This window comes from Symphalangus syndactylus, chromosome 12 (assembly GCF_028878055.3).
Source record: "Symphalangus syndactylus isolate Jambi chromosome 12, NHGRI_mSymSyn1-v2.1_pri, whole genome shotgun sequence".
Taxonomy (NCBI): Eukaryota; Metazoa; Chordata; class Mammalia; order Primates; family Hylobatidae; genus Symphalangus; species Symphalangus syndactylus.
Window position 1 is genome coordinate 87,089,426 of NC_072441.2, and position 23,060 is coordinate 87,112,485.

At 35.7% G+C, this 23,060-nt stretch overlaps 1 protein-coding gene across 2 annotated transcripts; it reads left to right on the forward strand.

Annotated features, from left to right (window-relative positions):
- Positions 1 to 2,881: 2,881 nt before the first annotated feature.
- Positions 2,882 to 21,193, forward strand: MNDA (myeloid cell nuclear differentiation antigen). Of its 2 annotated transcripts, none has more exons than XM_063626950.1 (7): positions 2,882 to 3,503; positions 13,841 to 14,125; positions 14,988 to 15,124; positions 15,664 to 15,831; positions 17,288 to 17,704; positions 19,425 to 19,613; positions 20,886 to 21,193. In XM_063626950.1, the coding sequence occupies exons 2-7, from the start codon at positions 13,861 to 13,863 to the stop codon at positions 20,931 to 20,933; spliced, it is 1,224 nt and encodes a 407-aa protein (XP_063483020.1). In that variant the 5' UTR covers positions 2,882 to 3,503; positions 13,841 to 13,860; the 3' UTR covers positions 20,934 to 21,193. The 2 variants fall into 2 exon arrangements, with proteins under 2 accessions (XP_063483020.1, XP_063483021.1); XM_063626951.1 differs by having other exon boundaries at positions 17,288 to 17,509.
- Positions 21,194 to 23,060: the final 1,867 nt, after the last annotated feature.

The following is a 23,060-nucleotide window of genomic DNA, read 5'->3' on the forward strand; positions in this document are numbered from 1 at the left end:
CATAGGAAAGACCTACCCCTATAGTTCAGTCTTTTCCCACTGGGTCCCTCCCTTAACATGTGGGAATTGTGGGAGCTACAAGATGAGATTTGGGTGGGGACACAGAGCCAAAGCATATCATTCTACCTCTGGCCCCTCCCAAATCTCATATCTTCACATTTCAAAACCCGTCATGCCTTCCCAACAGTCCCCCAAAGTCATTAACTCAAAAGTCCATAGTCCAAAGTCTCATCCAAGACAAAGCAAGTTCCTTCCACCTATGAGCCTGTAAAACCAAAAGCAAGTTAGTTACTTCCTATATACAATGGGGATACAGGCACTGGGAAAATACAGCCATCTCAAGTGGGAGAAACTGGCCAAAACAAAGGAGCTACAGGCCCCATGCAAGTCCAAAATCCAGTGGGGCAGTCAAATCTTATAGCTCCAAAACGATTTCCTTTGACTCTGTCTCACATCCGGGTCACATTGATGCAAGTGAGTTCCCATAGTCTTGGGCAGCTCCACCCCTGAGGTTTTGCAGGGAATAGCCTCCCTCCTGACTGCCTTCACAGGCTGGCATTGAGTGTCTGTGGCTTTTCCAGTTGCATGGTGCAAGCTATCAGTGTATGTACCATTATGGGGTCTGGAGGATGATGGCCCTCTTCTCACAGCTCCATTAGGCAGTGCCCTGGCAGGGACTCTGCGTAGGGGCTCCAACCCCACATTTCCCTTCTGCACTGCCCTAGCAGAGGTTCTCCATTAGGACTCCGCCTCTACAGCAAACTTCTGCCTGGGCATCCAGTAGTTTCCACACATCTTCTGAAATCGAGGCAGAGGTTCCCAAACCTCAATTCTTGACTTCTCTGCACTCTCAGGCTCAACAGCATGTGGAAGCTGCCAAGGCTTGAGGTTTGCACTCTCTGAAGCCATGGTGCAAGCTCTACAGTAGCCCCCTTCAGCCACTGCTGAATTGGCTGGGATGTAGGGCACTAAGTCGCTAGGCTGCACACAGCACAGGGACCCTGGGCCTCGCCCATGAAACCACTTTTTCCTCTTACACCTCCAGGCCTGTGATGGGATGGGCTGCTACACACATCCCTGACATGCCCTGGAGATGTTTTCCCCATTGTCTTCATGATTAACATTTAGCTCCTCCTTATTTATGCAAGTTTCTGCAGCTGGCATGAATTTCTCCTCAGAAAATGGGATTTTCTTTTCTATTGCATTATTAGGCTGCAAATTTTCCAAATTTTTATGCTCTGTTTCCCTTTTAAAACTGAATGCCTTTAACAGCACTCAAGTCACATCTTGAATGCTTTCCTGCTTAGAAACTTCTTCCATCAGATACCCTAAATCATCTCTCTCAAGCTCTAAGACACACATCTCTGGGTCAGGGGCAAAACGCTGCTATTCTCTTTGCTAAAACATAACAAGAGTCACCTTTGCTCCAGTTCCCAACAAGGCCCTCATCTCTATCTGAGACCACCACAGCCTGGATCTTATTGTTTCTGTCACTGTCAGCATTTTTGTCAAAGCCATTCAACAAGTCTCTAGGAAGTTCCAAACTTTCCCACATTTTCTTGTCTTCTTCTGAGCCTTCCAAACTGTTCCAACCTCTACCTGTTACCCAGTTTTAGAATTGCTTCCACATTTTCTGGTATCTTTTTAGCAATGCCCTACTCCTGGTAATAATTTACTTTATTAGTCTGTTTTCATGCTGTTGATAAAGACATACCCAAGACCGGGAATTTTACAAAAGAAGCTTATTGGACTTAATGTTCCACATGGCTGGGGAAGCCTAACAATCATGATGGAAGGCAAGGAGAAGCAAGTCACATCTTACGTGGATGGCAGCAGGCAAAGAGAGAGCTTGCTCAGGGCAACTCCCATTTTTTAAAAACTATTTTATAACTATCGGATCTCATGAGACCCATTTACTATCATGAGAACAGCACAGGAAAGACCTGCCCCCATAATTCATTCATCTTCCACCAGGTCCCTTCCACAACACGTGGGAATTATGGGAGCTACAAGATGGGATTTGGGTGGGAACACAGAGCCAAACCATATCAGGGCAGAAAGCTGTCCTGAAACATGGTAACTCCTGTCATGAGCTCTTTTGGTTCCCAAACACTGAAGTGGGGCACCCGATGAGGTTTCCTTTTGTTCGTCTTTACTCTTTTTACCTTAAGACCTGCTCGAAGCATCAGCATAAGTGAGAAACTGAAACAATGAACACCCACATGTGTTAGTGGCTGTCATTCTAGATCCTCTTGGTTTTTTCCTGAGTTACCCTGCTTTAGTGGGGTTTAGACGGTTTCCAAATCCAAACTTTAACTCTCTCTATGCTGCTGGTTTGGATTAAGACAATCAGCTTTATTCTTCTCTGTAGATGGCCTTGGATCATTTTCCCCTATTAGCTGTTTTGGGATCCTTTTCCAGTCATGACCACATTTTGCTTACAGATCAGCTAGTTTGTAACCACAGCACTGTCTACTAACTGATACCATTCATTTGACAATTCAGAGTTATGATACTTTGTAGTACACCCACTGTTCTTCACAGAAAAAAAAATTGCAGTACAAAGGGTTTATCAGTCCCCCTATCATTCCAGAGTTTCAGTGCTCTTCCAGAATTTTCAAGGTTTCAATCATGATATGAACCAACTATCCATAAATAATGCAAAAAACATGAGTAATCATGAATTTAATAATCAAGGTAAGGCAGCTCAGTTATTATACTCAAGAGAGCAACTAGTATGAAACTCTTTCAAATTATTTGAGTAAGGATTTACATATTCATAATGACTTTCTGCCTCTGTCAAGCTCCAGGTGTATCAGTTATTAATAACTGAGTGAATATGTAGGTACTATTTAAACAAAAACAATTTCATAGTAGACCCGCCCCTATCCAAGAGATGAAGTCAAGTTCTGGTAGCCATAGGCATCTCTACTAAGATCTCCTGCTCCTGCCACTCTGTGGACAGGAAAGGAGAAAGAAACCTTGGTGTTTCACCTTTCCCAATTTATGTTAAAGATCCTTATTCAAGGGGCTACTGGTTTCTAATGACCTATATCTAAGTTAGCTTTATAAGGAAGTTCTGAGTTTGAAACTCCTTTCAGCAAGTATTTGTAAGTCAAAAAAGCAAAGAAGAAGCACCATTTGCTGTCATTTCTCCTTGTGACTGAGATTACTTTTTACAAAGAGGAACTGACCACTTTCTCTGACATCTGAAATAGAAAGCTACAAAGGCTGATAGGCGTGGCCTCAAAATTGTTTCATGATTATATAACTTCTTTCTAGTTAGGAATTAGGACAGTGTGAGAAGGCCATCTACAATCAAGATTTAGAGTGGCTCTAACAAGTGCTGTTTTTCCTTGTTAGCTTTCATTTCTCAGCCCTTTACAAGATTAAAATAGTCTGCAGTTTAATCTCTCCAAAGCTTTACAGACAGTGATTCTGTCCTAAACAAGACAGTGACTCCAGGATTTCTGAAGACTATTGTGGAAGAAGTATCTGTTAAGGTGAGATTCCTGGGAAGTTCTTTAGCGAAAGATCTAGGTATCTAGTTGGTAACCACACCATCTCAGTGGAGAATAATTGCCTGAGACCAGAAGTGTTTTTATCAATCATATTCAGAAAACTAAGAACTGAATCCTTTACCTGTGTAGGTAGCAAATGGATATCTTTTATTCTACCACAATTGGAGTATGAACCAAAAAAATGTATTTTGTCTACAGCAAGTTTTAAAAATTAATTCTTGGGTGTCTTTTCGCATAAATTGATATTTAGAGGAGATACTTGGTTTTCTTGGCTAGAGGATGACTAGAAGCTTGGTGACTGGATTTGGGCCTAAGTTAAAAGACAAGACAGTCACATGAGAAAATTATTATGAAGTAATATTTAGTAAAAAATAAACCAGGACATAAATCTCTATTATATGATTTTATCTCTATTTTAAAGAGCATAGACATGTGCACACATTAATTTCTCAATTTTACAAGCGTTTACTCAAAAATAATCTTTACATTTTCATGAAACAGTATCATTTTATGCTTCGTTTTACAAGTGTAAGAAGAAATAATTGTCTTTTTCAAGTGGTCTATGCTTTACTCAGTCATAGATAACATTTTTTGTGGCAAGGTATAATGAAAAGACAGGGAGAATCAATTATATATTACCTACTTTGGGATACATTTTTTCTTTTTTATGGCTTAGTACATAATGAATGTTTTCTAATTACTTCATGAGTACTTGAGAAGAGTTTATAAATGTTGGATTCCAAATTCTATTTAAGTAAGATAAAGCTTCTTAAGTAAGCTTGTTAATTTTGTTTGAAAAATCTAAATCTAAATCTAAGCTATTTTTTACCTTGTTCTTTCAGTAACTGAGAGAGAGATGTGGTGAAACCTCCAACTCTAATAGTGATTTTGTTAATTTCTCATTGTAGTTCTTTTGACTTCTACCATATATTTTTACACAGAATATGTATATCTAAGTATATATGTTGTGTGTGTTTAGAGAGAAGAAAAAAATTCTATATGCTACTTTATAAAGTAATAACAGATTATAATTTAAATTATTATATCTTTTTACAGGTTGCATACTTTACTATTATGTGGTGAAACTATGTGCTGATACTTATTGACTAAAGCCTATTTTAAGCTACACTATTTTTCCTAAAAAGTCTTTCTTTAAGTTAGAGTTTGAAGAATATAACTTTTTCCAGCTGTTTCTCAAACTTAAGTGACCTTTTGCTTTATTTGTATTTTGTCAACAACATATAACTGGATTTATTTTTAATCCAAATTGAAAATTTTTCCTCTTAGTTGATGAGTTTAGTCCAGATATGCACATTCTATAAAGGTATATATTTTAACTTGGTTTTGCCATCTTACTTTGTTTCAATGTGTAGCACTTATTCTGTGCTTTCTTCTTCTCCTTTCTTGTCAAGTTTCTTGTTTTTAAAAAATCTATATTCTCCTTAAAGACAAGCCCCTTAGCAAACTCTCACATCTTCTGGTCCCCCAAACATACAACTTCACCTGTAAGAGTATGTTCATATAGTTCCTGTTTTCTTTTCTTTGACTCTGGCTTTACTTATTTTTAAGATAGTAAAAACACTAATTAAAGTATTTGCTTGATCTTACTTCCCTTTTGGCCTCCGACATTTCTTAGATTTATTTATTTTCATAATGAGTAGTTCTTCACAAACAGCTGTGGGTATGGATATTTTCATTGCCAAGCTTCTGAAAGCTTTGAATATAATAATTGTTTTCTTTTAATTGTGTTAAGAAACATGTAATGTAAAATGTGTCATCTTAATCAGCTTCAAGTGTACGGTTCAGTAGTATTAAATACATTCATATTGTTGTGCAACCAACCTCCAGAATGCCTTTGAATCTTGCAAAACTAAAACTCTAACCGTTAACCAACAATTTCACCATTCCCCTTTCCTCCAGAGTTTGGCAAACATCATTCTACCTTCTTTCCCTATCAATTTAAAAACTCTAACTCTTCATATATGTTTAGTCATACAGTATGTGTGTGCTTTTTGTGACTGGCTTTTTTCATTTCATGTTCTCAAAGTTCATTCATGTTGTATTGTATCGTGTGTCAGAATATTCTTTCTTCCTAGGGTAGAATAATATTCCATTTTATGTATTTACCATAAAATATGTAAGAAACCATATTTCTTTTTATTCATTCATCCATTGAAGGAACTTGTACTACTTTCACATTTTTCTGTTGTGATTAATTCTGTAATGAACATATATGTACATACATTTATTTGAGATCACACTTTCACTTATTTTGGGAATATATCTAGAAGTAAAATTACTGAATCATATGGTAATTTGATTTTTAATTTTAAGAGTAAGAATCATATTTTTTTCATAGCATCGGAACCATTTTACATTCCTACCAATGATGTACAAGGTTTCACTTTTCTACTCACCCTCACCAACACTGGTTATTTTCTGTTGTTATTTTTTTTGACAGTACCAAAAAACATCATGCTAGGAGCTCTGATGTTTTGTGCATGTATGTTTTTAATTGTTATATCTCATTGTGGTTTTTATGGGTTTGATTTGTATTTTTCTAAAGATCATTGCCATTGAGCATACTCATATGTACTTATTGGCCATTTGTATAGCACCTTTGAAGAAATGTCTATTCAAGTCCTTTATCAATTTTTATCACAGTGTTTGGATCCTGTTGTTGGAGTTGATTTGTAGGAGTTTGCTGTATATTCTGGATATAAAGCACTCATCAAATACATAAAGTGTAAATATTTTCTCTCATTCTCTAGGTTTCCTTTTTTACTCTGTTAATTGTGTCTTTGATGTATATAAAAATTAAATGTTGTTGTAATCTGATTTATCTATTTTATTGTTGTTGTTGTTGTTGCCTTTGCTATCGGTGTCATGTCCAAGAAATCCATTGCCAAATCCAGTGTCATGGAGCCTTTCCCCTTTGTTTTATTCTAAGAGTTTCATAGTTTTAATTCCTACATTTAGATATTTGATATACTTTGAGTTACATTTTGTATATGATGTAGGTAAGGGTTCAACTTTTTGTATACAGATATTTGTTGCCCAACAGCATTTTTGAAAAGACTGTTCTTTCTGATTAAATGGCCTTGACGTCCATGTCAAAAATCAATAAGCCATATCTTTTAGGGTTTATTTCTATGCTATCTATCATATTCCATTGTTCTTTATGTCTGTCTTTATGCCAGTACCACACTGTTTTGATTATTGTGTCTTTATAACAAGTTTTGAAAGCAGGAAGTCTGAAACCTCCATGTTCTTCTTTTTTTAAGATTAAAAAAGGCTATTTAAAGTACCTTTAAATTCTACATGAATTTTAAGACAAATTTTTGTGTTCGTGTAAAAAACACTTCTGGGATTTTGCATTACAGATTACATTGCAAATTGCATTGCATTTGCAGTTCCTTGGGTATTGACACCTTAACAGTATTAAGTCTTCTAACCCCTGGACACAGATGCCTTCCCATGTACATTTGTGCCTTCTTTAATTCCTTCAAGGTGTTGTATAATTTACCTCCTTGATTAAGTTTACGCCTAAGTGTTTTACTACTTTAAGCTATTGTATACAGAAAAAGAATTGTTTCCTTAATTTCCTTTTTGTTCATTGTTAGCGTATAAAAACACAACTGATTTGTGTGTGTTGCCTTTGATTCCTGTAACTTTGCTGGATTTGTTTATCAATTCTAAGTATTTACATAGAATCTTTGGGACTTTCCACATATAAGATCATATCACCAGTAAAGAGAGATAATTTACCTTTTTTTCTTTCTTATTTGGATATTTTATATTTTCTGTTTCTTGCCTATTTTTGGGGGGTGGGTGGGTGTTAAACTTTCAGTACTATCTCAAACCAAAGTGAACAAAAAAATCATCCTTGTCTTTTTCCTGATCTTTCAGGAGCAAGAGAAATGTTTTCAGTCCCTTACCATTGGGAATAATGTTAGCTATGGTATTTTTGTATGTAGACTTTACTATGTTTAAGTAATTTTCTCCTATTCTTAGTTTACTGAGTGTTTCTAACCTGAAAGGCTATTTAATTTTGTCAAATACTTTATTTATTTTTTACGTCAATTGAGATGATCATGTTTTTTTTTTTGTCTTTCATTCTGGTAATGTGGTGTATTACCTTAATTGATTTTTACAAGTGAAAAATGAGCATCTGTGTATTTTTCCTCATCTTTCAGGAATAAGAGAAATGTTTTCAGTCTTTTACCATTAAGAGTGTTGATTGATTGTTGTATGATGAGCCATCATTGCGTTCCAGGGATTAACCGTAAATGGTCATGATGCATAAATAAATTTAATGTGCTATATAATTATGTTTGCTAGTATTTTGTAAAAAAAAATTGCATCACCATGCATAAGGGATATTGTTTAGAAAATTTTATTTTCCTAGTGCCTCTGTCTGGCGTTGCATTAAAGTAATGCTGAGTCATACAATGAGTTTGGAAGTGTTCCCTCCTTTTCAAATTTTGAAAGACTTTGAGGGATTTTGGTCTTAATTCTTCTTTAAATATTTGGTAGAATTTACCAGTAAAACCACTTAGTCTGGACTTTTCTTTATTGAGAGGTTTTTGACTTCTGATTCAGTCTCCTGACTAGTTCATAGTGACTGTTCAGATTCTCTGTTTCTTTAGGATTCAAAATTTGCAGGTTGTATGTTTCTAATAATTTATCCATTTATCCATTTCATTTAGGTTATCCCACTTATTGATATACAATTGTTCAAAGTATTCTCTTTATTTCTGTGAAATCTGTTGTAATGTTCTCTTTTTAGTTTCTGATTTTATTATTTGAGTCTCCTTCCTTTTCTTCTATGTCAATTCAGTTAAAGTTCTGTCAGTATTATTCACATTTTCAGAAAACCAACTCTTGTTTTTATTGATTTTCTTTATTATTTTTCTTATCTCAGTTTTACCTCTAATTTTTCTTTTTTCCTTCCTTTTGATGGCTTTGGGTTTAGTTTGTTCTACTTTTTTAAGTTCCTTATGGTGCAAAGTCAGATTATTGATTTGAGAGTCTTCTTTGTAAATGTAGTTGTTTAAATCTATAAATTACCCTCATCACCATATTCTTTGCATTTAATGAAATGCTATGTTGTGTTTCTATGTAATTTCTCTAAATATGGATTTAAATTTGACTTGTGAATCTTTGTACATGTTTCATTGTTTGTGTTGTTTATTTTCACAGTCATGAATTTTCTAGTTTTCTTTATGTTGATTTCTACTTTTATTCCATTATGATAAAAAATATACTCTGTATGATTTCAAACATTTAACATTTATTAACACTTGTTTGGTGTCCTAATTTGTGGTGTATTTTGGGACAATGTTCCATATGTTCATGTGAAAAATGTGTATTCTACTGTTGTTGGCTTTACTGTTTTGGATATATCTGTTAGATATAATTGGTCTATAAGTGGTCTATAATGTTTTTCAATATTTATTTTTTCCTAATTTTCTTCTGTCAGGTTGTTCTACCTATTATTGAAAGTGAAACATTAAAGTCTCTTACTATTACTTTAGAGTTGTCTATTTCTCCCTTCAATTCTGTAAATGTTTCATATATTAGGAGCTCTGATGTTTTGTGCATGTATGTTTCTAATTGTCATATCTTCTAGGTGAACTGGCCTTTTTAACACTATGTAATATTCTTCGTCTCTTATAACGCTTTTTGACTGTTATTTTTGTTTTATCTGATACTAGTATAGCAAACTCTGCTCTCTTATTTAATATTTCAATGGAATATGTCTTTTATTCCTTCACTTTCTATCTTTGTCCTTAGATCTCTAAAATGAGCCTCTTGTATGCAACATATAGTTGGATCCCCTGTTTTTAAATTCATTGTGATATATATATGTATATAATTTTAATATGCTTTTTGATTAGTAAGTTTAAACCATTTACATTTGAACTAATTATTGATAAGGAAGAACTTAGAACTTATTGTTGCCATATTTTGTTTGTTTTCTGTATGTCTTAGTAGGTTTTTGTCTCTTGGTGACTTCTTTTTGTTGATTTTTTTCTGTAGTGAAACATTTTTATGTTCTTCTATTCCTTTGTGTACATCCTACAGATATCTTTGTGGTCATCATCAGGTTGAATATGATATTCTAAAGTTATAGCAATCTATTTTTAACTAATAACAACTTCAATCATATGCAAAATGTTTACTCCTTTACAGCTCCCCAACACAGATTTTATGTTAATATTACAAATTGCATTTATATAATATGCACCAATTAACATTGATTTATAAATTGTTTTGCTTTCACATTTTAAATCCTATAAAATAATAAAAAATGATTACAAATCAAAATAGCAAAAGTCATGTTTTGTATTTATGTATATATTTACCTTTCATGAAGAACTTATATTTTTGTATGAGTTTGAGTTACTGTCTAGCGTCCTTGTTTTTCAGCTTGAAGAAATCTCTTTAGTATTTCTTTTAGGGTAGATATAGTGGTAATGAAATCCTTCGGCTTATGTTTATCTGGGAATGTCTTAATTTCTCTCATTTATGAGTAGCAGGTTTCCCAGATATAGCATTTTTGATGGACAGACTTCTCTTTAAACACTTGAAATGTATTGTCCCACTACCTTCTGGTCTACAAAGTATTTGCTGACAAAGGTGCTCATAATCCTATTGAAGATTTCTTGGATATAATGAGTTGCCTTTTTCTTGCTGCTTTTTAAATGATTTTCTTTTTGTCTTTGAGTGTTGGTAATTTGATAATAATGTGTCATAGTGTAAGTTTCTTTGAGTTTATCATAGTTGCAGCTTGTTCAGTTTCTTATACCTGTACATTTTGTCTTTTCTCAAATTTGGATAGTTTTCAGTCCTTATTTACTCAAATAATTTTGTGATTCCTTTCTCTTTTCCATCACCTTTTCAGACTTACATAATGCATATATTGTCCCACTTGATGATGTACTACAAGTCCTTTATAAGTTCTGTTCACTTTCCTTTATATCTTTTAAAAAAGTTTGTTCCTCAGCCTTGATAATTACACACGTCCTGTCTTCAAGCTAACTGATTCTTCTGCTTATTGGTGTGGGCTGAGGAACTCCTCTAGTGGATTTTACAATGCAGTCAATGTGTTTTTCAGCTTCAGAATTTATGGGATTTTTTTCTGGTAATTTCTATTTTTTGTATATTCTCATTTTTTGTTAATCATTTTCCTGATTTTATTTAATTGTCTGTACCTATTTTCCTTTCACTCTTTGATCATATTTAAGAGTGCTGTTTTAGTCTTTGACAAGAAAGTCCGAGGGCTGTGTTTCTTTAGAGAAAGTTTGTGGAGATTCATTTTTTTCTTTAAAATTGACCATGTTTACCTGTTTCTTTGTATACCTTTTGTTGAAAACCGGACATTTGTAAAAACAGCCCCCTCACAACCATTGTTAACTGGCACCATTCAGGGGAGGACTTTCACTCTTCAGCTAAGTATGAAATATAAACGTTCTCTGAGGCCTACATGGACTTGTGTCTTGCCTGGGTTTATGTGTATGCATTTTTTGTAATTCTCTCATATACACACTGCTTTTAAGCCATAATTTCCCTAAAAGCCACACCTGCCTCTTTTCATGACCTTAGATGTTCTACTGTATTCCTCTATCAATAATCTCTTGCCTTCTGGCATCCAGGGAGTAGCAGATCCCATGAAGCTCTCACAAGCTGGAGCACCCACCGCTACTTTTTGCAGCCTCAAATCTGATATTTAAACTATGCCACCATTTCCATCAATGCTCCAAGTCATGTGAAGGAGGTACTAGTCCCTCAAGGAAACTCCAGAGAAGCTATAATGTTGCAAAGCAGTTCCACACTTTTCCTTCTATTACAAAGGAAGAATGAGGAATTAGAAGTTTCCTCCTGATCACGTCACACCATTCAAGGGAGAAAGTTAAACAGGGACAAAGAAAAACACCTAGAAGTTTTCCACTATTTTGAATGTGGCTTAATCTTGGTTTGGAATTTCCTTTGTTGCAACCATTTCTTAACAGCTGAAAACATTAGTTTGGTTCATAAATTGTTCTTTATTTGGTGTTTCCATGGTATAATGAAAGTCTGGAACTTCCTCATCTGCAATCTTGCTAATGTCACTCTCAGTAAGTAAGAGAACAATTTTTTAAACCATAACGTTCAAATAACATTTTGACCAGATACAAAATTTTAGTTTGAAAAATATTTTTGCTTGAAAACTGATTCACAGCACTTCACCTGAAACTCCTGGGACAACTCTGATTTTTAATTCATTTTTTTAGGGGGAATTTTAGAAAGACTACTTAATGCATACATTGTATGCAGTAAGAAAGACTATTTAATGCATACATTGTATTTAGGCACTGCAAGTGTCCCAGTAGAGATAATATCAACATCCTAATATCAAATGCATTGAGTTCTTCAACAAATCATGTCATTATTCACATTAAAGTGAGATGAATAAGAAGATTAAAAATAGCCACACTGCTATGAAGAAATATCTGAGACTGGGTAATTTATAAAGAAAAGAGATGTAATTGACTCGCAGTTCCGCACGGCTGGGGAGTCCTAAGGAAACTTACAATCATGATGGAAGGCACCTCTTCACAGGGTGGCAGGAGAGAGAATGAGTGCTAGCAGGGGAAATGCCTGATGTTTATAAAACCATAGATCTCATGAGAACTCGCTCACTATCACAAGATGATATTTCAAGATGAGATTTGGGTTGGGACATAGCCAAACCATATCAGCCACGTATTACTTCACATTATATTTCTAATTTGCAAGATGATTTTGCTACCACACTTCCCTGCTAACTCTCATCCCTTCCCAAGCCCCCAAACCCCACAAACCTTTTCATCCTTCTGTTTCTTCTCAGGTTTTAAAATTGCAGACATATAACTATGTAAAAATTACTTTCTTAACCTGCTGCAGACTGTTCAGTCAGATTATTTAATCTTTGTAGGTGTTCTACTCAGTATTTCTGGAAGATTTTATCATTTTGCTTTTAATATTCTTTGGCTTTACTGTATGTGTCCACGTGTGAAATTTTTCTTTATTTGATAGGTTTGAACACAGAAACACTCATGTTCTCCCAAAAGAGAATAATTTACAGCCCTAAGAATTTGGACACTCTAATTATATAAAAGTTGCACAAACACATGGTCACCAACCTAAAGGAACACTCATAAATTTAAACAGAAAATTGGAATATACATTAGGAACTGAATGCCCTTAGGTAGTACACAAGGGGTTAAAGAGGCACACATAAGTGAGAGTGCGAACACAACAGCTCCCAGAAGATAAAGCCTCAATTAAGCATTAAAAACTCTAAGGAATTATTCAGAGGAAGAAAAGTGGGAATCCTTTCCCAGGTAGCAGGAAGGGAATTAACAGTAAGAAGACCTGAAAAAGAAAGACATATTGTATATTTCTAGAGCATAGGATATAAGAAATTCAAAAGTAACAGACACACACAAAAAGAGAGATACAGTTTATTCAAGGCCTTTCAAGTCATGCTGAGTAGAAATCTATACCAATAAAAATCAAAACTCATTGAAGGATTTCAGGAAAAAGAGTCATGTCTTTATCCATAAAGAAAGCTACTTGGTTGTCTGACAGAAATCTTTAGTAAAAGTAAGACTAGTTGGAGGTAAATAATTGACTGTAAAAAACAAATGTGCAAAAAATAAATGCTGCAATTCCACACTAGACAGCAGATAGGAGGACAGCAAAATGACAATTTTATAGATGCATAGGACACAGAGAACAAGTCCTAAGCCCCAGGGAGACAAAATGCTAATGAGAGCTGATTAGGGACAGCCAAGAAGGACCCGAGTCCATTCCACAACTCAGAACTGTAGTGCTGTGGCAGAAGGTAATTCACATAAGGTGAGTGGCTGCAGCCCATTTATACTTAGGCCACTTTGGTCATAGTGAGTATGGGAAGAGTCAGGAGCCAAGAGGTAGGCATTGAGGGATAGGCTTAGGCCCCAATAAAATATCAGAGGAGGAACCACGGATTTTGACACCATGAAACCCATACTATAAACACTGCAACAATTGCCTGTTTCCAAACATCATTTCACCACATACACCTCTGACCCAACTTATCAACATTAAAAGGGAAGAACTTCACTGAACCTCCTAATAAAGCAAGTCTTGATCCATTGTTCACAGTGACACATCTGGTAACTTAGTCCCTTTTTCTTATATGCATCCAGGGACAACATTTTGGCCTGGGACACTCACTCACAAAAGCATATCTCATTTTTTAAAATTGTCTGCATAAATGTGTAATGTTGTGTGTCATTTTTACTTTATAGGCCAAGCTATAACTTCAGAAATGGTGAATGAATACAAGAGAATTCTTTTGCTGAAAGGATTTGAGCTCATGGATGATTATCATTTTACAACAATTAAGTCCTTACTAGCCTGTGATTTAGGACTAACTACAAAAATGCAAGAAGAATACAACAGAATTAAGATTTCAGATTTGATGGAAAAAAAGTTCCAAGGCATTGCCTGTTTAGACAAACTAATAGAACTGGCCAAAGATATGCCATCACTTAAAAACCTTGTTAACAATCTTCGAAAAGAGAAGTCAAAAGGTAATAGGGAAAACCTTGCACATAGTTACTCTGCCTTGAGTATCCCCAGTCTTGAGTAGAACCCCACCTTGGTCATAGCTGGTACATCCCTTTCCCAATTTATAACTCAGCAGTCATGGGGATGTTGGCACCTCAGAGACTGACCAGTTGGCAATTTGGAACATTCTGTTTCATATAAAAGAGATTGATATATTTAGAAGAATGTATTTGGGGTAAGGATAAAAAACCAAAGACAGGGATTTATGAGAGAGTGAGTGTTTCAGTAAATTAGAAATGTCAGAAAATGAATAAAAAAAGCTACTTTTGAAAATGTATTTTATTTGAAATATTTATATTTAACCAATTTATGCAGCAAATAGTTCTATTAAGAGATGTGTAGAATTTTTCCGCTTAATAAATCACTGTTCTTTTTTTTAATTCAAAAGCCAGTATTAGCACTTTGCCACATTAGAATTCAGATCATATTTCCTTTCAGGTCATATTTCTGTCATTTGAACAGATATTGCACAGAACATGACCAACCTGTCAGCATCATGAAAGCCTTAGATATTTAAAAGAAATGGTAGGAGAATAAGACTGAGAAAGGGTTGACTGAGGCACATGGAGTTCACAGGACAGGAAGCATGTTCTCACTGCAAAGCGGAAGAGTGAGTAAAGCACTGAGGAGAATGAGACAGTGCCTATGCCTACCATGCTACTGTTGGCCTCCTAGCAGCCAGGCTGGGTTCATGCAGTAGAGGTAACAGGAAATCCGAACTCTCATGCAGGAGCTGACAGCAGGTAATATTGAAACTGCTTCAGCTGTCTTAGATAAGCTATTCCAGTCTAGGCCTATCGTGCCCTTTTTCTTTTCTTTTGTCAGTGGCTAAGAAAATGAAAACACAAGAAAAAGCTCCAATGAAAAAAATAAACCAAAAAGAAGTGGGTCTTGCAGCACCTGCATCCACTGCAAGAAACACACAGACATCGGAAGCAAGAAAGAGGATTCCTGTAGCTCAGGTAAGCTTGAGAAAGAGGAGCAGGACTGAAGGCTCATAGAAGATACTCTGCTATGGCACGTGGCTCTTCACTAATATCTCAACACAGCTTAGACTTACCAAATTAGTAATTACGGATCGCCTCTGTGATGAGTAAAGAGTTAGGCATCATAAAAATGTAATAAAAAATTTCCGTGACATAAATATATTAGCATCCTTATTATAAAAATGGGGTAATAATCATATTTGATATACATCTTGCCCATCCTTACACAAATCTAGATTTTCTCATTCCAAGTTCAGTGCTCTTCTCATCACACCACAGTGGTGATAACAGTAATGCGTTTGTTGAAATCATCCATCTCCTTTTTAGTGCAACAATCTATGCCCAATATTATCTATTGTCCATATCTTCAAGTGACAGGTTGTAATTCCCTGGGGTTTCCAAGGACATCCCATCCAACATAAATAGAACTTACTATGTTGTAATGAAAAAATGAAAACTTGCTCTGCTTCTTTTAATAATAAACCCCATTAACAGGAAAATTAAACTGCTTTCAGAAAAGAAAAACTCCGAACAAAGAAAAGACTGAAGCCAAAAGGAATAAGGTGTCCCAGGAGCAGAGTAAGCCCCCAGGTCCCTCAGGAGCCAGCACAGCTGCAGCCATGGATCATCCCCCACTACCCCAGACCTCATCATCAACTCCATCCAACACTTCATTTACTCAGGTACACTCTTCCTGGTCCTCTTCTCCATTTTTTTTAACCCAGTCACAGTGCATTCCACTGTTACTATTGTTACTCTCATGCATAACTCTTCATATTACTGATTTGCTGTGGGAAAACTGTTTTCCATATTATGATAACTTGTTTACATTGGTGAGAAGCCACATGTAAGGAAAGTCCAATTACCTACAGGTAATCACTGTGTGTAAAACACCAGGACAGACCACTAAGCATTTCTGGTCTGTGCAGGTAAGTAGCCTGGCTCCTAGTACCAGTACATACAAGCCCATAGCTCATCTTTGCTCCCCACACTTCCTATTACAGATCTGCCAACGTTCTCTTCAGAAAAGTATTCTGCTGCAACTCAAATAGGCCAGGCCACTGTGGGGAGAGGACATAAGCAATAAACAAACTGGTCATTTTTTCATTGTTGTTAGCATTCTAGCCACTGTGAAATGCTGTGCATACACAGTCAAGGACATAGCTCTAACCAGAAATCCTCTACCTGAGACTACTTACATGCTAGCCAGGCCAAGTCTTTCCACTTGTAAAAGCACTGTTTCTTGGGAAGAAACAAAGGAGTAGGGCCCTCAGAATGGTAGAGTACACTAGTGATCATTAGAATTTCTAATGAATGTTTGATCATTAGAACATCTAATGATGTTTTAGGCTTCTGGTTGGCATGGTTCTTCATTTTTAATGCTATCCAAGTTGTTTTCACTTTGTTGATTGTCTTTGATAATTTAAGTAGGTAGGGGAGATATTTGGATTTGTTATTATATTCTAATCTTTCTTTAAAGTTTCTTCACAACAATGTTTTCATCATCTACTACTCCAGATTGTTCATGCAGAAGATCATGCTTTGCTTCAGGAAGATTATTCTGAGTCAATGAGGGTGATTTAATTTCCAGGCCTGTTGTCTGCTACCTTAGACTTTCACTAGCTAAACTTTACCAGCTCATGTGCCATTCCTTTCTGTTCAGCAATCCCTGTCTAGCCCAGTCCCCAGCTCCAAATATCTGTGAAAGTTGTTGGGTCGAAAGCTCTGCAGAGTCACTCGTGCAGAGTGACTTTGTATTCCTGCTCAAAGTTTCTGTTGCTGTTGTTGTTTGTTTGTTTGTTTGTTTTTGAGACGGAGTCTCACTCGATCACCCAGGCTGGAGTGCAGTGGTGTGATCTGGGCTCACTGCAAGCTCTGTCTCCCGGGTTCATGCCATTCTCCTGCCTCAGCCTCCCAAGTAGCTGGGACTACAGGCGCCCACCACCATGCCTGGCTAGTTTTTTTGTATTTTTAGTAGAGATGGGGGTTTCACCGTGTTAGCCAGGATGGTCTCGATCTTCTGACCTCGTGATCCACCCGACTCGGCCTCCCAAAGTGCTAGGATTACAGGCGTGAGCCACTGCACCCGGCCTCCTGCTCAAAGTTTTAAGTTTATTTTCTTGTGTCTGCCCAACACAGAATCAGGAAACCCAGGCCCGACGTCAGGTGGATGTGAGAAGAAATGTTCCCCAAAAGGACCCAGTGACAGTGGTGGTACTGAAAGCAACAGCGCCATTTAAATACGAGTCCCCAGAAAATGGGGAAAGCAGAATGTTTCATGCTACAGTGGCCAGTAAGACTCAATATTTCCATGTGAAAGTCTTCGACATCAACTTGAAAGACAAATTCGTAAGGAAGAAGGTCATTACCATATCTAATTACTCTGAATGTGAAGGAGTAATGGAAATAAAGGAAGCATCATCTGTGTCTGACTTTAATCAAAATTTTGAGGTCCCAAAAACAATTATCCAAATAGCAAATAAAACTCCCAAGATCAATCAACTTTACAAGCAAGCATCTGGAACAATGGTGTATGGGTTGTTTATGTTACAAAAGGTAATCCCTTAATTTTGTTTTAATTTTCTCTACCATTACCTGGAACTAAATGTCTTAATTTGCCAGACTTACTGTCTGAATATTGGAACACAAGAATTTATATTGACTAGAGATAGTGATGAAGTTGTCCCACAAAATAGGAAATAGGACTAAGTGACCTATTAACTTTCTTATGCCAAAATAAATGTAGGGGCTTTGAAAAAGTTGGTAAGAAATATTGGCAGTAATGATCTGTTGTCAGCCACAATGAACTAGGACAATACAGGGTCCAAATCAATGGGAGCAAGCTAATAACGTCATCTCTTTCAGCTCCATCCCAATGAGCACTGATAATTTTACTTTGAGTTTTGATACATTTATTTTAAATAATGAATTGTGCTACCAAGGTTGAATTCTGGTTGTGACATATACTTGGAGTAATAAGTGGATTGGCCGGTATGCTCATAAATGCAAATACATTCAACAGCTATCCATACAGTCTAAACATTTGTGCTTAGATCAGTTGCTCTTCTATCTTATTTATTTATTCATTTATTTATGAAGATAGCGTTGAACAACTGAGAAATAGTGAATTCCATGATACTTAGAGGATAAGGCAATCTCGTCATATTATTTACAAAAAAAAATAATTACAAGGCACAGAGTTTTATTGATATGTCCATGTCCAAATTCAAGATGCTAGTTAGGATAATGCATTCCGTTCCTTTCTCCACTCTAAAACATTACACATTTCTATGAACTCAACTAACATTTTATATGATTGACTGCTTTATGACCCTATATACATGTCTTCCAAGATAGCCCCTTAAATTTACCTCCACATTTTCTCACACTCTCTTTAAGAGATCTTGCTTATAAATGTAATTACAGATTGATGAGTAATAGCTTAAGTGTGTGAGACACTACAGAGTATGAATAGAGGGAGTTAGGTCAATGGGGACAAGATATTGGAAAAGAATAAGTAATGAGGAAGGCTGAGAAAGAATGAATGATTGTGTTATAGAAGTTTTTTCCTTTAAAATTTCTAATAATCCAAAGTAACTCAGGAGTGGAAAACCAAATATTCTATGTTCTCACTTATCAGGGGGAGCTAAGCTATGAGTACACAAAGGCATACAGAGTGATATAATAAACTTTCAAGACTCAGAAGGGGGAGGCTGGGAGGGAGCTGAGGGATACAAAACTATATGCTAGGTACAATGTACACTACTTGGGTGATGGCTGCCCTAAAATCTCAGAATTCCCACTATATAATTAATCCATGTAACCCAAAGACATTTGTACCCAAAAAGCTATTGAAATTTTAAAAAATTAAAATAATAATAAAGTGAAATTCCTCATAATCTACTGAATGAATAATTGTAGAAAGCATACATTTGTTTTTCCACAGGACCATGAACCAAGAAGTTCTATAGGAATTTTTGTTTCCTCTATATCTAGGTGCTTTATTTACTCTCAGCTGATCTTAAGGTGGTAGCAGGAGAAAAAGAGGGAAATATTAATTGTTGTATAATTGCAGAAAGAAAAATACCTTGAGCAGGAAAAAAAAAATGCTGGATAATAAAAGATGGACCCTGTGAGATGGCAGGCCAAGCTACATGTATGATCTGTACCTGTCATTCCTGTCATGCATATTGCATTAACTGTGTCATGAGACTATTTCTCATGTATATTATACTAACAATGCTCTCAGAAACAGGATGTTAATCTTCTTTTGCAGAAAAGTGTACACAAGAAGAACACAATCTATGAAATAAAGGATAATACAGGATCCATGGATGTAGTGGGGAGTGGAAAATGGCACAATATCAAGTGTGAGAAAGGAGATAAACTTCGACTCTTCTGCTTTCAACTGAGAACAGTTGACCGCAAGCTGAAACTGGTGTGTGGAAGTCACAGCTTCATCAAGGTGGGAACTGGATAGAGGAGAATGAGTTTGCTAAAGAGGCAAATAATTTTGCTTAGGCTTTGGGAACACCAGATTCCTCATGTATTACTCAGAGAGTCCAGTGGGTGGAAGGAGAAACTAAACAATGCCCTTGCATTTGTAACTGGAAGATTTTCAAAAGGATATTAAGGTAAAGGCATTCATACAGCTCTAGAAAGGATATAATACTAGTGTTAATTGATTTAAACATGTATCTAGGGGCAGGGAACATAGGGCTCAAGAGCAAGGGCTTTAAATAAGACAGATCTGATTTGAATCCTGGATTTAAGAAGCACTAGTTGGCTGATATTGGGGAAATAGTTTCATTGGTCCTCTAAAATAATGGAAGTCTCCACTTCATTGGGATGGTTTAAACATTCAGACAATGCATACATATTAATTATCTCACAGCCTGGCACATCATAATAAACTGATCTGTGGTAGATAGCTTTTTTTAGGAAGGTAAAGATATTGGAGGGACTTTTAGGCAAAGGAAATGATACATGAAAATTCCAAAAGTGTGACGCAGCGTAATGAGTTCTGTACAACTGAAATTCAGTAGATGCAGAAGACTGTGGGATCCAAAGATTAAACAAAAGGGACTACTGAGGCCCAAAGATAAAAAAGAAATAGAAGTGTGGCTTTTTCAAAAGTAAATTAATGGGAACTTTATTGTTGAAAATACATGAAAAATTGAAACAAAATTATGCAGGAGAATGCCTGATCGCTTTGACATTTTAGCAAAAAATATTCCGGTGTCTATCTATGGAGTTGCATTACAGAGCAATTAGGCTTGGGGCAGAGATATCTATAGAAGTAGTGTGCTGGATTCACTCATATCCTTACTGAAGAGAGCTTATTGTTGGAAATTTAGGAATTGTATGCACTGCTTGTTAAACATGTGGTAGTCTGAAATCAGCCATGTGAAAATATGTATGCCACCAGACTCTGCAAATGTTACAAATCAAAACTTCTAAATAAATTGGGCAGTTGGTTAACCAGGATACCACAGAAGTTTATTTCAAAAATCTATTCAGGAAGGAAAAAGACAAACAGAGATTAGTTAATGGGGGGAAAAATGAGTTTTTTGAAGGTAGATCTTCATAACTTTGTGACTAATGAGCTTTCATAGGGGACAAGGATAATAATGTAGCCAATGGGAAGAAAAGATATGGCAGGTGAAAGGAGAAATATAAGCAGAGCTTCATTTCAATATCTAGGGTCTCATTATGTCTTTCTTATCTCTCTTTAAAGGTCATCAGGGCCAAGAGAAAGAAGGAAGGACCAATGAATGTTAATTGAAATATGAAAGCTGAAATGCAACAAACAACTTCCACTTTAAACAAGTTGATAATGACTATTTTGTAAATTTCAGTAATTCATTTAAATGATGGTTTCAGTAGATATATTCTAGCATATTAAGAGCTTTTATATCTGAGTGACAGATTAGTTTGCTTTCTGGAATAAAATTTTCTTATACTCTTCTATATTTTTTTAGATATTACATTTTGCATTTATGACATTCACAAGCTAAAAAATAAAATACCTTTTTTTGAAGGACATTATTTCCCCAAAGCCTTGTCTATGTTCTCTTAAGATCAGTAGTGAGCTGTTTGAGGCTGAGTACTTTGTGCTCTGTGAAGCACATTCTAGAGATGGGGAGAGACACATGGGACCTTATCCACATTGGAGTCTATATTGTGGTCTTCAGAGGATAAGGCCCCAGTAAAGGCTGTGACTAAATGTATGTAGCCCATGCTTAAATGAACAAACGCTGCGGCCTAGGGAAGTAGTAGATCTAGAGGAAAGGATTCCTTTATGCAATTATGTCCTCCAGAAGGGGGCCGTTGGGGTAATTGGTTTCTCTGAAGGGGACAACAATGGTGATTTGCATTAAAGTACCAATATATGCAAGATGCTTTCCCCTCCTTATTTGGTGTGGATTATCATATCCATCATATTCCATTTTTCTGACTTGTAGATACATCTACATATGTATTCAAAATCAGAACAACTAAAAACATAAAACAAACATTGACAGATCTGAGGGGAGAAATATACAGCAATGTAATAGTAAGAGACTTTAGTATTCACAATAATGAAGAGATTATCCAGGCAGTTATTCAATGAGAAAATAGCAGACATCAACAACTCAATACACCAATGGACCTAACGGGTATAAACAGAACATTCTACACAACACCATCAAAATACACATTTGCCTCAAGTACGCATGGAGCATTGTCCACATGTCACATTCTAGGTCACAAAACAAGTCTTAATGAATTCCAGAAGAATAAAATTATAACAAGCATGTTTTCTGATTATTATAGAATTAACCTAGATATAAATAACACATAAACAACTGGAAAACTGACATATATGTGAAAATTTAAAAACATGCTTCTGTATAGCCAATGGATCAAAGAAGAAATTAAAAGGGCAATTAAAAAAATGAGACAAATGAAAATGAAACCACAATATACTAAAATGTATGAGATACAGCAAAAGGAGTTCTAAGAGGAAAATTTACAGTTATAAGCACTTACCTTAGAAAAGAAAGCTCTCGAGTAAACAACAAAGTGCCTCAGGGAACTGAAAAAAAGAAAAACAAATTAAGGCCAAAGCTACAAAGACTGAATTAAGAAGAAACAGAACACCCAAAAAAAAACAAATGACAAACAAGGAGATTAAATCACTCATCAAGAAATTTCCAACAGCAACGACAAAAATCCAAAAACCTGATCACTTCACAGGTGAATTCTACCAAACATTTATGGAATAATTGACTCCAATTTTTCACAAATTATTTCAAAAAAATCAAAGAGGAAGGAACACTTTCACACTCTTTTTATATGAAGTCAACAACGCCCTGATAGCAAAGCTACACAAGAACACTACAAGAAAAAAATATATATAGGCCAATATACTTTATGAGCATAGGTGAAAAAAATCCTCAATACTAGGAAACCAAATACAACAGCACATTAAGAGGATTATACACTATGATAAAGTAGGATCTATCCTTGAGATATAAGAATCATTCAACATATGAAAATCAGTCAATCTGATATATAATGTACATTAGCAGAATGAAGGACAAGAAACATATAACCATCTCAATCAGTGCAAAAAAAGCATTTGACAAAATTCAACATCCTTTCATGATAAAACTTATCGACAAATTAGATAAAGAAGTAATGTACCTCAACACAATAAAGGCCAATTATCACAAGTGCATAGTTAACATCACACTCAATGATAAAAAGTTGAAAATGTTTCCTCTAAAATTAGGAACAAGGCAAGGATGCCCATTTTTACCACTTCTATTCAGCATAGTAATAGAAGTCCTAGACAAAGAATCAGGCAAGAGAGAGAAGTAAAGGCATCTGAATAAGAAAAGAAGAATTCAAATTATCTCTCTTTGCT

Coding starts and splice junctions, on each gene's coding strand:
- MNDA (XM_063626950.1), top strand. CDS start 13,861: ATGGTGAATGAATACAAGAGAATTCTTTTGCTGAAAGGATTTGAGCTC. Junction 15,832..17,287: donor CCAACACTTCATTTACTCAG/GTACACTCTTCC, acceptor TGCCCAACACAG/AATCAGGAAACCCAGGCCCG. Junction 19,614..20,885: donor GAAGTCACAGCTTCATCAAG/GTGGGAACTGGA, acceptor CTCTCTTTAAAG/GTCATCAGGGCCAAGAGAAA.